This window comes from Papio anubis, chromosome 2 (genome assembly GCF_008728515.1).
Source record: "Papio anubis isolate 15944 chromosome 2, Panubis1.0, whole genome shotgun sequence".
NCBI classification, from domain to species: domain Eukaryota; kingdom Metazoa; phylum Chordata; class Mammalia; order Primates; family Cercopithecidae; genus Papio; species Papio anubis.
Genome location: NC_044977.1, coordinates 49,482,462 through 49,496,597, shown reverse-complemented (window position 1 = coordinate 49,496,597; position 14,136 = coordinate 49,482,462). Strand labels below are relative to the sequence as shown.

General features: G+C 43.7%; 1 protein-coding gene across 10 annotated transcripts in view; it reads right to left on the bottom strand.

Moving 5' to 3' along the window:
* The window catches only part of RBSN (rabenosyn, RAB effector), a 28,689-nt gene extending 16,799 nt beyond the window's left edge, over positions 1–11,890 (bottom strand). The window contains exons 1-5 of one of the 10 annotated variants that reach the window (XM_017946052.3): positions 11,760–11,881; positions 10,859–11,014; positions 9,301–9,476; positions 8,740–9,054; positions 3,091–3,231 (exon numbers count right to left, since the gene is read on the bottom strand). In XM_017946052.3, the coding sequence (XP_017801541.1) occupies positions 3,091–3,231; positions 8,740–8,887 (289 nt within the window). In that variant the 5' untranslated portion in view covers positions 8,888–9,054; positions 9,301–9,476; positions 10,859–11,014; positions 11,760–11,881. The other 9 variants (XM_017946053.3, XM_017946054.2, XM_017946057.3 and 6 more) reach the window with 9 other exon arrangements.
* Between the last annotated feature and the right edge of the window lie 2,246 nt (positions 11,891–14,136).

The following is a 14,136-nucleotide window of genomic DNA, read 5'->3' as shown; positions in this document are numbered from 1 at the left end:
TTCCCAATGATCACCTATTCACTTATAAACTGTAGTGTAACAGAATTTGTCACATGCCATGCTTTTAAAAAAAAAATTTAATTGCCAAATAAAAATTGCATATATTCACCGTGTACAACATGTTTTGAAATATTTATACATTGGGAAATGGCTAAACTAGCTAATTACCATATGCATTACCTCATATACTTATCACTTTTTGTGGTGACAACACAAAGTCTACTCTCACTGACTTCCAAGAATACAAGATATTTTCATTAACTATAATCAGGCCAGGTGCAGTGGCTCATGCCTGTAATCCCAGCACTTTGGAAGGCCGAGGAGCGTGGAACATTTGAGGCCAGGAGTTCAAGACCAGTCTGACCAACATGGTAAAACCCTGTCTCTACCAAAAATACAAAAATTAGCTGGGCATGGTGGTGCACGCCTGTAGTCCCAGCTACTCAGGTTGCTGAGGCACGAGAATTGAACCCAGAGGCAAAGGTTGCAGTGAGCCAAGATCACAGCAGCACACTCCAGCCTCGGTGACAGAGGAAGACTCCATCTCAGAAAAACAAACAAACAAAAAACTATAAATCAGCACCTTGTACAACAGATCTCTCGACTTATTCCTCCCGACTGAAATTTTGTATCCTTCGATCAGCATCTCCACGTTATACTCTTTCTATTTACTTATTTTTGAGACAAGAGTCTCACCCTGTCATCCTGGTTGGAGTGCAGTGGCAAAATCTCTTGGTTCACTGCAATCCCCACCTCCCAGGTTCAAGCGATTCTCATGCCTCAGTCTCCCAAGTAACTTGGATTACACACATGTGCCACCATGCCCGGCTAATTTTTGTATTTTTAGTAGAGACAGAGTTTCACCACATTGGCCAAACTGGTCTCAAACTCCTGGCCTCATGTGATCAACCTGCCTTGGCCTCCCAAAGTGCTGGGATTACAGGTGAGCCACTGCACCTGGCCACACATGCTATACTCTTAACCATCCACATGTCTTTTCTACCCTAATCATACTCTAACATCTAATTAAACTTTAGTTTAGAATTCTTAGGGGTGACCATAAATATTAACTACTAAAATTTGCCATTCATTTAACCTACAATTTGTAACTTCAGTTACTGCAACTGGCAACTTAATCAGAAAATCCCTAGTAATCTCACATTGGCAATCATGAAACAAGGTATCACAAACAAGCTATCATAAATAAATATTAACTTACAAAATTTGCCATTTACTTGACCTTCTACAATTTGTGACTGTCTTCAGTTGCTGCAACTGGCAACTTAATCAGAAAATCACCCCAGTAATCTCACATGGGCAATCATGAAACAAAGCTAATAAGAATTCATGTGTCCAAAATTTCTCCTTCGTGTTTTGGATTGGCTTTCATATGTATCTCATAATTACATATGTATAGTATTATTCTTTTTTTTTTTTGAGACAGAGTCTCACTCTGTCACCCAGGCTGGAGGGCAATGGCGCAATCTTGGCCCACTGCAACCTCCGCCTCCCGGATTCAAGCAATTCTCCTGCCTCAGCCTCCTGAGTACCTGGGATTACAGGCATGTGCCACCATGCCTGGCTAAATTTTTTGTATTTTTAGTAGATACAGGGTGTCACCATATTGGCCAGGCTGGTCTTGAACTCCTGACGTTGTGATCTACCCGCCTCAACCTCCCAAAGTGCTGGGGAATTACAGGCGTGAGCCACCACGCCCGGCTGTATAGTATTATTTTCAAAGCAATTTTCTCCATTCTCCAATACAGTAGCAAATAGCCACAAGTGGACATAGAACATTTAAAATGTAGTTAGTGTGTGGTACAGAAGTGACTTTTAATTTTATTTCATTTTAATCTATTTAAACTAAGTAGCCCATGACTGGTGGCTACTGAATGGACAGCACAGTTGTAGGACTTTCCTTATTCAAAGAGACATCTTCTATAACGGCACTAAAAAGGTACAGTAGATAAGCCTGGGTGAATTTCGCTTTCCTTCTTAGAGCTCCAGTTTCCTCATCTATAAATGGGAAAAAGGATCATTACTTCACAAGGCTTTTGTGAAAGGTGAACAAGATCATAAACATGAAAATTTAATAAATCACAAGGGAATAATTAATAAATAAAGGAATAATTACCCATTTCATGGACAGAAAATATTTTATTATATTAATGACTGTTATCATTAGATGGTTAAAGGATATGTAGGCAAGTATAGTAGCTCACACCTGTAATCCCATCACTCTGGGAGGCTGAGATGGGCGGGTCACTTGAGCCCAGGAGTTCGAGACCAGCCTGGGCAAAAAAGGACCCTGTTTCTACAAAAAATACAAAAATTAGCGAGGTGTGATGGTGTGCAGCAGTAGCCTCAGCTACTGAGGAGGATCACTTGAGCCTGGAATGCAGTGAGCCATGATGGAGCCCTGGACTCCAGCCTGGGCGACCCAGTGAGTCTCTGTCTCAAAAAAAACCACAAAAAAACAAAAACACAGATACGTAAGATTAGATAGTTCAACTAAGTGTGTGTGGCATGATAAATAGGTTTATTGAGATATAATTCACATACATACACCATTTAAAGCAAATTCAGTGGTTTTTAGGATTTTAAGAGTTGTACAATCATCACAATAAATTTTAGAGAATTTTTATCATCCCAGAAACGTGAAAGTAGGTAGATGGTACTATAATTATTCAAAAAAGTAAGCTGCATAACCCAGTGCCTGTCACTGGGCAGATAATGTCCTATGTGAGAGGAAAGATTCGTTAATGGACTCTGTGCCTAGGCTGATGTCCGAGAGATATGGATTCATACCCCACTTCTGCAGTTTACTCACTGTTTGTCCCTGGGCAGGTTCTCATGAGGTGCAGTGAAGATCTAACGAGACCACGGGTATAAAGCATTTAATGTAATGCCTAACACAAAGTGGATGCTCAGTTGGTTCTCTTCCATTTTCTCCCCTCAACAAGGGCATAAGGTCCATTAGAAGCTCAGACCATTATGGTTTACTGATGCCTCCTCAACTTTTAAAACTTTACCTAGAACATAGCAGATGCTCAATAACCACTTGCTGAATGAATAAATGAATTTTCTTACCAAGCTCCTGGGGTTCCCACATGTAAGGATCAACCCCTCCATAGCTGAAAGACTCATATCCTTGGGTCCCTGATTCTGCTCGATCATCCCCTTCTCGTTTCAACAACCTGTCCTTTGCTTTCTTAGCCTTCTGGACAAGACCTTGAAAAATGGAACAAATAATACAAATGAACCATGAAGAACGCCCAGTAAAGAGTCAAAAGAAATCTCAAAAAACAAGAGTTAACAAAATAATTATCATTTGTTTAAAAATGCACCAGAAATATTCAGATCCCAAGTAAAATGCAGGAACAAGCACACAAACACTATACTACAAATACCACAGAGCAGTACACTGGTTAGTCAGTATTAGCATTAAATTGGTTTAGGTGGCCGAAATATGGGCTAAATTACTGCTCATTGCCAAACTTAAGAGCACAATTAAATAAAAGTGCTAAAATCAAATTTGATGAGGAAAACAGGGTGATGGAAGTGTTTTCTTCTTTATCTTAATTGGAGTGGTGGTTAAGTGGGTATATACATTTTTTAAAACTTTTTGAATTGGGCCAGGCACAGTGGTTCACACCTGTAATCCCACAAGGGAGGCGAATTACTTGAGTCCAGGAATTCAAGCCAGCTTGGGCAACATGATAAAACCCCATCTCTACTAAAAATACAAAAAACTAGCTGGCTGTGGTGGCATGCACCTGTAGTCCCAGCTACTTGGGAGGCTGAGGTGTGAGAATCACCTGAGCCCAGGAGGTCGAGGATGCAGTGAGCTGAGATTGTGCCACTGCACTCCAGCCTGGGCAACCAGAATGAGATCCTGTCACCAAAAAAAAAAAAAAGAAAAGAAAAAAAATTTAAAATAAAATAAAAGTGTACACTTAAAAACTATACCTCAATTAAAATAAAGTTTTTTAAAAACCAAGTTCTATAGTACTAATTAATTTACCCCAGAAACTCATGAGTAAATTCTTCTCATTTACCTCCAGGATGGGATTCAGCTAAACCTCCATCCCTGGACTGGTGTTGCCCATAGGCTTAACCAGACACAGAGTTCTTCCTTCCCCACTACTGCCCACGCACTTATTGAATGCATGTGAGAATATTTGCAAAAAGCTTCAAGAAACAGATATAACATCTACAACATAACACAAACAGAACCAGATTTGGTAAGAAGAGAAAATGAACATTTCCTATATTTAGACCTTGTATGTACCCGGCACAATGCAAAGTGCTTGCAAATACATCATGCCAGTTCATGCTCACAATGTTATAAGGCAGGTAACAGCCCTACTTACAAATGAGGAAACGACATCAAAGACGGGGAAGAACTTGCTTCACCCAAGATCACAAAGCTTACAGATAACAGCAGGGCTGGAAGTAGACACCTCATGTGTCTGAAATGAGAGCTCCAGCTCTCCCCAGCTAGTGCTGATTCACAAACTATGCCTCTGCAGAACATGGGTTCTGCCACCTGTGCTGGTGAAGAGAACCACCTGTTAAACTGAACAATCAGCTGGCGGGGGCAAAAAAAGAATTCTCAGTTCTAAGTCGCTCTCGCTCTCTCATGAATGTTCTTTAATCTTGGATGAATGCTACCCCTTTCTTCTACCAGAATCTAGTAGAAAATATCAGACTGAATATAAAATGATATCATTACTTTTACCTTTTATTTATTTATTTTTTAGAGACAGGGTCTCACTCTGTCACCCAGGCTGGAGTACAGTGGCACAATCATAGCTCACTGCAGCCTTGATCTCCTGGGCTCAAGCGATCCTCTTGCCTCAGTCTCCTAAGTAGCTGGGGATCACAGGTGTGCACCACCATAACTAGGTAATTAAAAAAAAATTTTTTTTTTTGGAGAGATATTGCCTAGGCTCGCAGGCAGAGGGTGAGATTGATAAGAATACACTCGTCTTCTTTTAATACAGTCGAGCCAATAAGCAAACTTTCTGATTATTGGTCACTGTGGGACAGCTTTGTCCAAACTGGAAAAATACCAAAACAAAAGGACATCCTTTAAAATGCACTAAAGTAGTTTTTTTTTTAAGACAGGGTTTCACTCTTGTCACCCAAGCTGGAATGCAATGGCAGCTATCTCAGCTCACTGCAACCTTTGACTCCCAGGGGTTCAAGGGATGCTCCTACCTCAGTCTCCCAAGCAGCTGGGATTACAGGCATATGCCAACACACCCAGCTAATTTTTGTATTTTTTTTTTGTAGAGACAGGGTTTCACCACGTTGGCCAGGCTGGTCTCAAACTCCTGGCCTCAGGTGATCCACCCACCTCAGCCTCCCAAAGTGCTGGGATTAAAGGCATGAGCCACTGTCCCTGGCCTAAAGTAGTCTTTTCTAGTAACAGGGGAGAGGAAACTGCCTGATGTGTACAAAGGGTCTAGCAAACAGGAATGTGAGTTAGCAAATAACAATTCATTTTTGCAAACAAGACTAGAGTATCAGGTTAAACAGGCAATCTACACCATTAACCACATTAGGAGACAGCAAAACTACCTGGCAATCTTCCCAGAATGGACAGAGCCCTTCCACAGGAGGTCAATTAAGAATAATCCCATATATTTTTAAAAACAATAACAAAGCAAGAAGCCACAGTCAATTTTCAGCTATCTTTTCTTCTACTTACTGAAAATGGGCTAAACTGGAGCTGAACCAGGACTGGGTCTCGAATCCACAAACTTTTTACTAATGACTAGTCTATCTTTTCTTTTTTGAACTGCCCCCAAAAACTAATACTAAGGTTCACTCTTTTGGCTTTAACTTTTCACTTGCCTAAAACTAACTATGTCATAACATTTCTAAGAATCAAAAGACCAAATGGAGAGGTAATCTGCTTTCTAAAGGGCTTTTCAAAAAACCTTTCATGTCAATCCTTAAAACTTTACTTTCCTGATTCTGAAATGCAGAAAACTGCAACATAATCAAGAATTCCTTTCTAACTAAAGATATGATCATTAGTAGTACTAGAGGTAGAGATGTAGGGGGTAGGGCAGGGTGGGAGATAAAGGGAAAACCAAGAGGATCTTTTCTTTCTTTTTTTTGAGACAGTTTCACTCTGTTGCTCAGGCTAGAATGTGACAGCCTTGATCTCCCAAGCTGAAGCGATCCTCCCACCTCAGCCTCCTGGGTAATTGGGACTACCAGTGAGTGCCACTATGACTGGCTAATTTTTTAAAATAATTTTTTTGTAGAGATGGTCTCGCTATGTTGCCCAGTCTGGTCTCCTGGGCTCAAGCAATCCTCCTGCCCTGGCCTCCCAAAGTACTAGAATTACAGGCGTGAGCCACTGCACCTGGCTGAAGTAACTTTATTTTGTTTTTTGTTTTTGAGTCAAAGTTTCACTCTGCTGCCCAGGCTGGAGTGCAGTGGCATAATCATGGCTCACTGCAGCTTCAACCTTCTGGGCTCAAGGGATCCTTCTGCTTCAGACTCCCAAGTGGCTAGGACTACAAGTGCATGTCATCATACCCAGCTAACTAAAAAAAAAAATTTTTTTTTATTTCTCTTTTTTTTTTTTTTTGGTACAGACAGGATCTATGTTGCCCAGGCTGTTCTCAAACTCCTAAGCTGAAGCGATCCTCCCGCCATGGCCTCCCAAAGCGCTGGGATTACAGGTGTGAGTCACTGTGCCCAGCCAAGGATCCTTTCAAGTTTCTTTCACAAGGCACAAAATTTCCATTCTATTTAGTATTCCTTAAATAGATTCCCGTATCTGTATTCTCTAAATAACCTTAAACACTCTTCCTCTTAAAAAAGGGTCAGTGAAGGAATCGGGGAACATTCTCTAACCTCTCTACCCACTGGCATCACCAGTTTTAGCAATGGCATTGTATATGACTTAGTTCAGCTGACACCAAGACTGGAAGCTAGTTGAAAATGATGGAGGCTCTTCCTTTGGTTGGCAAAGGAAACTTACATAATCAGGTTTTTCAGTTTTGTTTTTGCTTCATTTCCTCCAGGAAGCTGCAATGCACGCTGTGATTGAAACACGGGGCCTCTCACCCTGTGATGTCACATGCAAACGGCAGCACTGGACATAGAGATGATAGAAGACCTACATTCCAGGCCTAGCTCTGCAATTCCTGTGTGACCGTGGATAAGTAACTCAACATCTCTTGAGCCTCACTTCACTTACTATCTATAAAATAAGACCAATCACCTTCTTGCAGAGTTGTTAGGAGAGTCAGATGAAATAATAATGTCTGTGAAAGAAACTCTAAAAACTATAAAGCACAGCATTTTTTTCCCCTCCTAATAGTTTTGGCTCTGCTCTACAGCCAGAAGCCACCTCATCCACCATAGCCCTCAGGATTTCAGAAATGTTTGCCTTTGTTGTTTTTGGATAGAAGTTGCAACTGTTTATGCTTTTAGAAACTCTTTTTTACTGAACAGAAAAGTGAGATAGAGTGGGACTCTAGGGACAACTATGTGATTACAAAGTACATATGAGTCACCTGTCAGAAAGCCAAAGCACACTTAGAAATACATGGTCATTCCTTTCTTTCCCTCCCAATAAAGACTATGAATACAGCATCCAGAACTTTTCAATCTCATGGCCTTCAGAAATGCTGCCAGCTGTGAGAAGCAAGTTAGCTGAAAACTACAAAAATAAGTTCCAGAGGAGCAGCATCTTTGTTTTGTGTGTGTGTGTGTGTGTGTGTGTGTGTGTGTGTGTGTGTGTGAAAGGGTCTCTCTCTCTCTGTTGCCCCGGCAACAGTGGCACGATCATCACTCACTACAGCCTTGACCTCCCTGGGCTCAAGCGATCCTCCTACCTCAGTCTCCTGAGTAGCTGGGGCAACAGGCGTGCACCATCACATCCGGCTAGTTTTTTTTTAAATTTTTTTGTGAGGTGGGTTTCGCGATGTTGCCCAGGCTGGTCTTGAACTCCTGAGCTCAAGTGATCCACCCACACTGGCCTCCCAAAGTGCTGGGAATAGAAACATAAGCCACTGTGCCTGCCCAGAGGAGAAGCATCTTATCTGGAGGTTAGAATTTGATGTCCAGGAAATACAATAAACATATGTATAGTCAAAAGTACCTTTGAAAAATTCTTTCCACAACTCTCTCAGATCTGAGCTCTTGGAAGCTCAAAAACCAAGGTTTTCAGATTGTTTCTTTTGTTTTTCAACTACGACTTTCCTTTTTCTGGGCTACAGAGGGCAAGATACCAGTTGGGGAAGGAAGGATGGTGGGTAGGCTTAAATTTGTGACAGGTAAAATGGGTGCATAATGTGCCTCCATCATCATAGCAAAGGAAGAAATTCTTCTCCAAATTCTATTAGGCTAGTAGTTAGAGAATAGTCAAGCCAGATCACAGCAATTACATTTACTAGATTCAAAGTCAAACTGTGTTTCACTGAGTGGCTTTAGATAAGTTATCTAATCTCTTTGTGTCTGGTGCAAAATGTGGCTCACAGCCACACAGTTATTGTGAGGATTAAATGAAATAAATAAACAGGGAGACTCTGAAAATGCCTGGCACATGACAAACACTAGTCATTTGTTTGCTACTACTATTATCATATTCCCGTGGCAACACTGAAGCTGATGAGAACTATCCCGTGAGTTAAAGCTCTCAATGACAGCAGGGTATAGGCAAGGTCCTATATAGTATATATATGACCCAGCAAGGTCCTTGCCTCTTACTTTTAATTTGCCCTTTGACATCACGGTCTTCGCCCGAGTGTTCTTCCTCATAATGTGAGTGAAGCTGATAGAAAGACTGCAGATCCTTCAGGCACAGAGGGCAGAGGAAGCCCTCCCTCACTTCCCCTGGGTCATCCAGAGAAGCCATGGCGGTGTCGCTCTCAACCCTAGGAAGGCAGGGATCTCATGCCAAGAGTCAACTTGATTCCTCCCAAGGAATCATAGTTCCCACAGCATTAGCTTAAGCAGCACACAGACGGTGAGGAAGTAGCCTCATGGCCCTGAATGAGGTTTCCTCTCTGGAATAGGAGGAGCCTAAGAAAGAAAAGAAGAAGGGAAAAAAGCCAATTCAGGCAAACTGGTAGCATTTGAGTATTTTCTTCATTCTTTTCACAGTTCAACAGGGTACTTAATGTTTGTTCAGTGCAAGTTTGAGAAAACAAACTCTTTCTCAAATCCTTAGACCAAGCAAGCTGTAAAACCTAAGACATGAAAACATCACTGGACAACAACAACTCAATTAAGTGGGAAACCCAGATTCTTGAAATAAGCAAATAATACCTTGGCAATTCTCTTACATTCATTCCAAATGACCCAACTTCGTAATTCATATGCCACTTTAGCCACTGGGGGAATGTCTGAAGTACTTATCAACAAGCAGAAGTTTTTACTTGATGCTGTTTACCTTGATTGTTTATTCAACCACATATATTAAGTTCTTGATACTTGTAAGACACCTGTGTTAGAAATGCAAAGATGAAGACATAGTATCTCCCATAAAAACATAAAAAAAAACCAAAATTCCTAACGTCAGTTAAAGAGAAACATTAGAAACCTACTAGTCAAAAAGAAAAAATTTATATTTGTGGAGCACTTATCTCTAATGGGCTTACTAGATTTTTTTTTTAAGAGACAGCATCTTGCTCTGTCACCTAGTGAGCTATAATTGCTCACAACAGCCTCGACTTTCGGATTCAAGTGATCCTCCTGCCTCAGCCTCCCAAGAAGCTGGGACTATAGAAGTGTGCCATCACACCCAGCTAGTTTTTAAATTATTTATAGAAACAGGTTCTTTCTGTGTTTCCCAGGCGGGTCTCTAACTCCTGGCCTCAAGCAATCCTCCTGCCTGAGCCTCCCAAACTGCTGAGATTACAGGTGTGCGCCACTGCACCCTGACAGATCTTATAAGCCAGTAGGTGACAGTTAAGTAGCAAACCTGATGTTCTCACTGCTTCAAAAATAAAAGGCTGGCCAGGCATGGTGGCTCATGCCTGTAATCCCAGCACTTTGGCAGGCCAAGGCAGGCGGATCACCTGAGGTCAGGGGTTCAAGACCAGCCTGGCCAACATGGTGAAATCCCATCTCTACTAAAAATACAAAAATTAGCCAGTAGGCGCCTGTAATCCTAGCTAGTGGGGGGACTGAGGCAGGAGAAATGCTTGAACCCAGGAGGCAGAAGTTGCAGTGAGCTGACATCACGCCATTGCACTCCAGCCTGGGCAACAAGAGCGAAACTCTGTCTCAAAAAAGTAAGTAAATAAATAAATAAAAGGCTTTGGTGTCTAAACATTTCAGGGCTTAATAAGTTACATTCTCTGTCTTACTGGCCCATGGCAAAGTCACTTCCAATGTCACCTCATCAAGACTCTCACTCACAAGAGAAATTGAGACAAAACCATTCCACAAAAGCAGAGAAATTTCTCCCCAAGAACCTGGGGCTACAAGCCACAGTATATAGTGAGGGGGGATGTGTGACCCTCAGCTTTGGATGGACTGTAGAAGACCACTGAGGAGGGACTGCCTGGTCCTCAAAGCTGAAGGGTGGCAGCAACTCAGAAAATAAACAAATGAGACACCAGGACCCTATTTTTCCCCTCTAGTTAAGAAACCCAGTGACTTCATACATTTTCCACTGAAATATAGTAGCTCTAGGTCTGGCCTCTTCCCTCCCCAGCCAGTGGTTCATCTGATGCTGACTGTGACAGCGCCCTTTCTTCCCATGCACTCACCCCAAACGACCACAAATCAAACACAAAGCCCACCACATCCATGCCACAAAACCACCCTTCACGCCTCAGCCCAAACCCAAACCTCACTTCCTCAAATAAATGCCTCTTACTCAGAGCATCAGAATGGACTTCTCCTTCACAGCACTCATCTCAATTTATAACCGCAGGTACATACGTGAAGTGACCAAGTAAGACTGAAAAATCTGGGAGGGCACAAACTCTGTATGTTTTCCCCTTCGCCGTCTCCCCAAGGTTTAGCACAGTACCTGGCACACACAATGAAGAAGCACAATAAAGCTCCATGAAAGAACGAACAAATGAATGAACTCCAAAATCGTATAACTAAGCATACACCATAAAGAAACCACCGAATCGGACCCCACAACCGTAACTGAACACATACGCAAGCCCCTTGCACTCTTAAATCACGTAAAAAGTAAAAAACAAAAACAAAAACCTACATGTTCTGCAACCGTACATCCAGCACGAATGTCACCCCGCCACATGCCGCATCGACGACATATCCCACAGCCGCACTCAACCCGCCCTCACGACCGCACACAACCACAACCCACGTAACTAACACGATTATACACACGTCGCATGACCACACACAACACGAACGACTCAACCCCGTGGAGCAGACATGACAACGTCACACACCGCACAGACACCACACAAAACACTCCAAACATCTCTACACGAACTCAGAACACAAACGCTTCAGCTTTACACAACCAGAGAATCAAACACAACCGCTCGGGAGACAAGCACCCACCCACTCCCCCCACAGCTGCACAACCAAACCCAAGTGTATATGCCCCGCGTAACCGCACAGGGCCCAATCATCACAAGCACACACAAGCGAAACGCACGGCCTGAAAGCCGCATCTCCCACCTCTCACGTCACACCCACCACAACCACACACGGTCCACACCCACAGGGCCCGCCCATCTCCGTTCTGGAGGAGTCGTGTCCCCGTCCCTCAGACTAGGCCTGACCCTCTGTACCCGGCCGGGCTCCTGCGGACACGCAGGCCTGTCCCGTCCTCGGGCCCGGGCCTCCACCGTCCCTCACACAGCCGCGGCCGCCATCTCCATCGGTCGCTCGGAACTCGGCAGGTGCGCCTGCGGCGGCGACGAAACCGGAAGACAGGCTAGTAGACGCCTGTCGAGCGCCGAGTCTTCGAGGCAGCGAAAAGAGCGGATACGGATTCGAATCGTGGAGGGCGGTCCGGCGGCTTCTGCGCAGGCGCTTTCCGAAAGAGGGCGGGGACGGGGGCGGGGAGAGGAGGTGGGACTTGGTAATTTTGTGCGGTTCTTATGTCTCGGATTCCAATCTAGCAGCGCGTCAAAGCCAGCCACTGGCTCGGCACCCCATTGTACAGCTGGGAAAGCTGAGGCCGGTAGATCTTTGGCTCTTGACCAATATGCACAAAGAATAAGGCAGCCAAGGAGTCAAAGTTCCTGAGAGCTGGAGACAGAAAAAATATTCAGGGGACGTGGAGGCGGTGGAAAGTCCTAGAATAGAACCACATGAGAGTGGAGACTTGGTATGAGAAGGTGTATCCTGGGGGTGTACAGCATGGCCAAACCTGTGGAAAAGATGGCATTTTCAAAAGGCAGGACGATTGATCAGCCAGGACCTACCCCGTGCCTGCGCTGTGCTGGGTACCATGGGGTATAGAGAGTCAAAACCTCATCCCAGTACCGGAGACCTATTTGCTTTGTGCCCTGCACACGTTCTGGACCTTAGCAATGGCCAGGCTCCAGGAGGAAGAGCTGCAGAGAACGATGGGACGATTGGACGATCCTGGGCCTCCGTTTACATCCCTGCAGTGTTACTGGCCCTCTTTTACAGACGTAAAATGGGGATAATAATGATAGTCTCCGCCTCACAGGGTTGTGAAGATTGAGGTAATTGCACGGTAGGGGGGGTGTCCTGCATACTGGCTTTGCCCGTCTCACTTTCCCTGCCTCCAAAGAGTCTTCCCCACCTGGTCTCTGGACAGGAGCACTGCGCCTTCATCACCTTCCATTTAAGGACATGGGGCTCCGAATTGGGAGAGCATTGAGTTTTTGGAAGGCAATCACCAGTGAAAGGGCAGGGAACTAGGGGTCTAGAGATCTAGGTTCTAGCCCTTACTTTGTGGCTTTGAACAGGTCCTTTCCCCTTTCTTGGCCTGAGTTCTCCCATCTGTACAAAAGAAATTGGCGCCAGTGACTTAGCCTTTTCTCTCAATCTGATGGTCATTTTTTTTTTAACGTTACAATGTCGGCAGAAGCGAATAATGACTTCCGTTTGTTTACTGATACAGACAAGGAAGAGGTTTCCTAACCTGACAGAAGCGAAGCAACATGCCCAACTCCCTGTGTCCATCACTAGCTTCTGCCTTAGGTCCCCAAAACGAGGACTTTGGGAGTAAAACCACCCTCTTGAAAGTCTGAGGCCACAGAGGTCCCAGAACGAGCCACACTTACAGGCAGGACTACGTTTTGGGTCGGGCAATGAACGTTTATTAAACCGTCACGATTTTTGCTTGTCATTTTATCATTTACAAAAAAACATCATATTTGGTTGGGCGCGGTGGCTCACGCCTGTAATCCCAGCACTTTGGGAGGCCGAGGTGGGCAGATAACTTGAGGTCAGGAGTTCAAGACCAGCCTGGCCAACATGGTGAAACCCCATCTCTACCAAAAATATAAAACATTAGCCGGGTATGGTGTCGCATGCCTGTAATCCCAGCTACTCAGGAGGTTGAGGCAGGAGAATCGCTTGAACCTGGGAGGCGGAGATTGCAGGGAGCTGAGATCATACCACTGCACTCCAACCTGGGCGACAAAGTGAAACTCCGCCTCAAAAAAAGAAAAAAGAAATAAAGAAAGAAAAGAAAAGAAAAAAACATCATATTCATCATTTCATTTGCTCAAAAAAGCAATAGCAATGTGGCCTCACCTTGTAAGTTAATTCTGGAAATCACAATGGATTGAGCACTGCTCTTGATATTGTTAATGATAATCACAAAGACTTTCCTATATGCTTCACACTTCATCAAAAGTACTTTCTTTAATCCTTTAGGCAACTCTGACTATTTCCAGTTTGATAACAATAATGACTAATATTTACTGAGGGATTTGTACACGCCAGACACTGTTCTATGTGCTTTCCATATCTTAACTCATTTCATTCTCACACAACTCAATGATGTACAAACTGTACAAAATGTAATATTATTCCCATTTTATAGAAGGGAAGCTGAGGCACAGAGAGGTTAGGTGACTTGCCCAAGGTCACCAGCTGGTGAGCCTTGAACCCAGAGTCACCTTGCCTTGAGGCTTTCACAATCCCCACTTTTCCTTCCTCTGTGACGTGCTGATAGACTTCCTG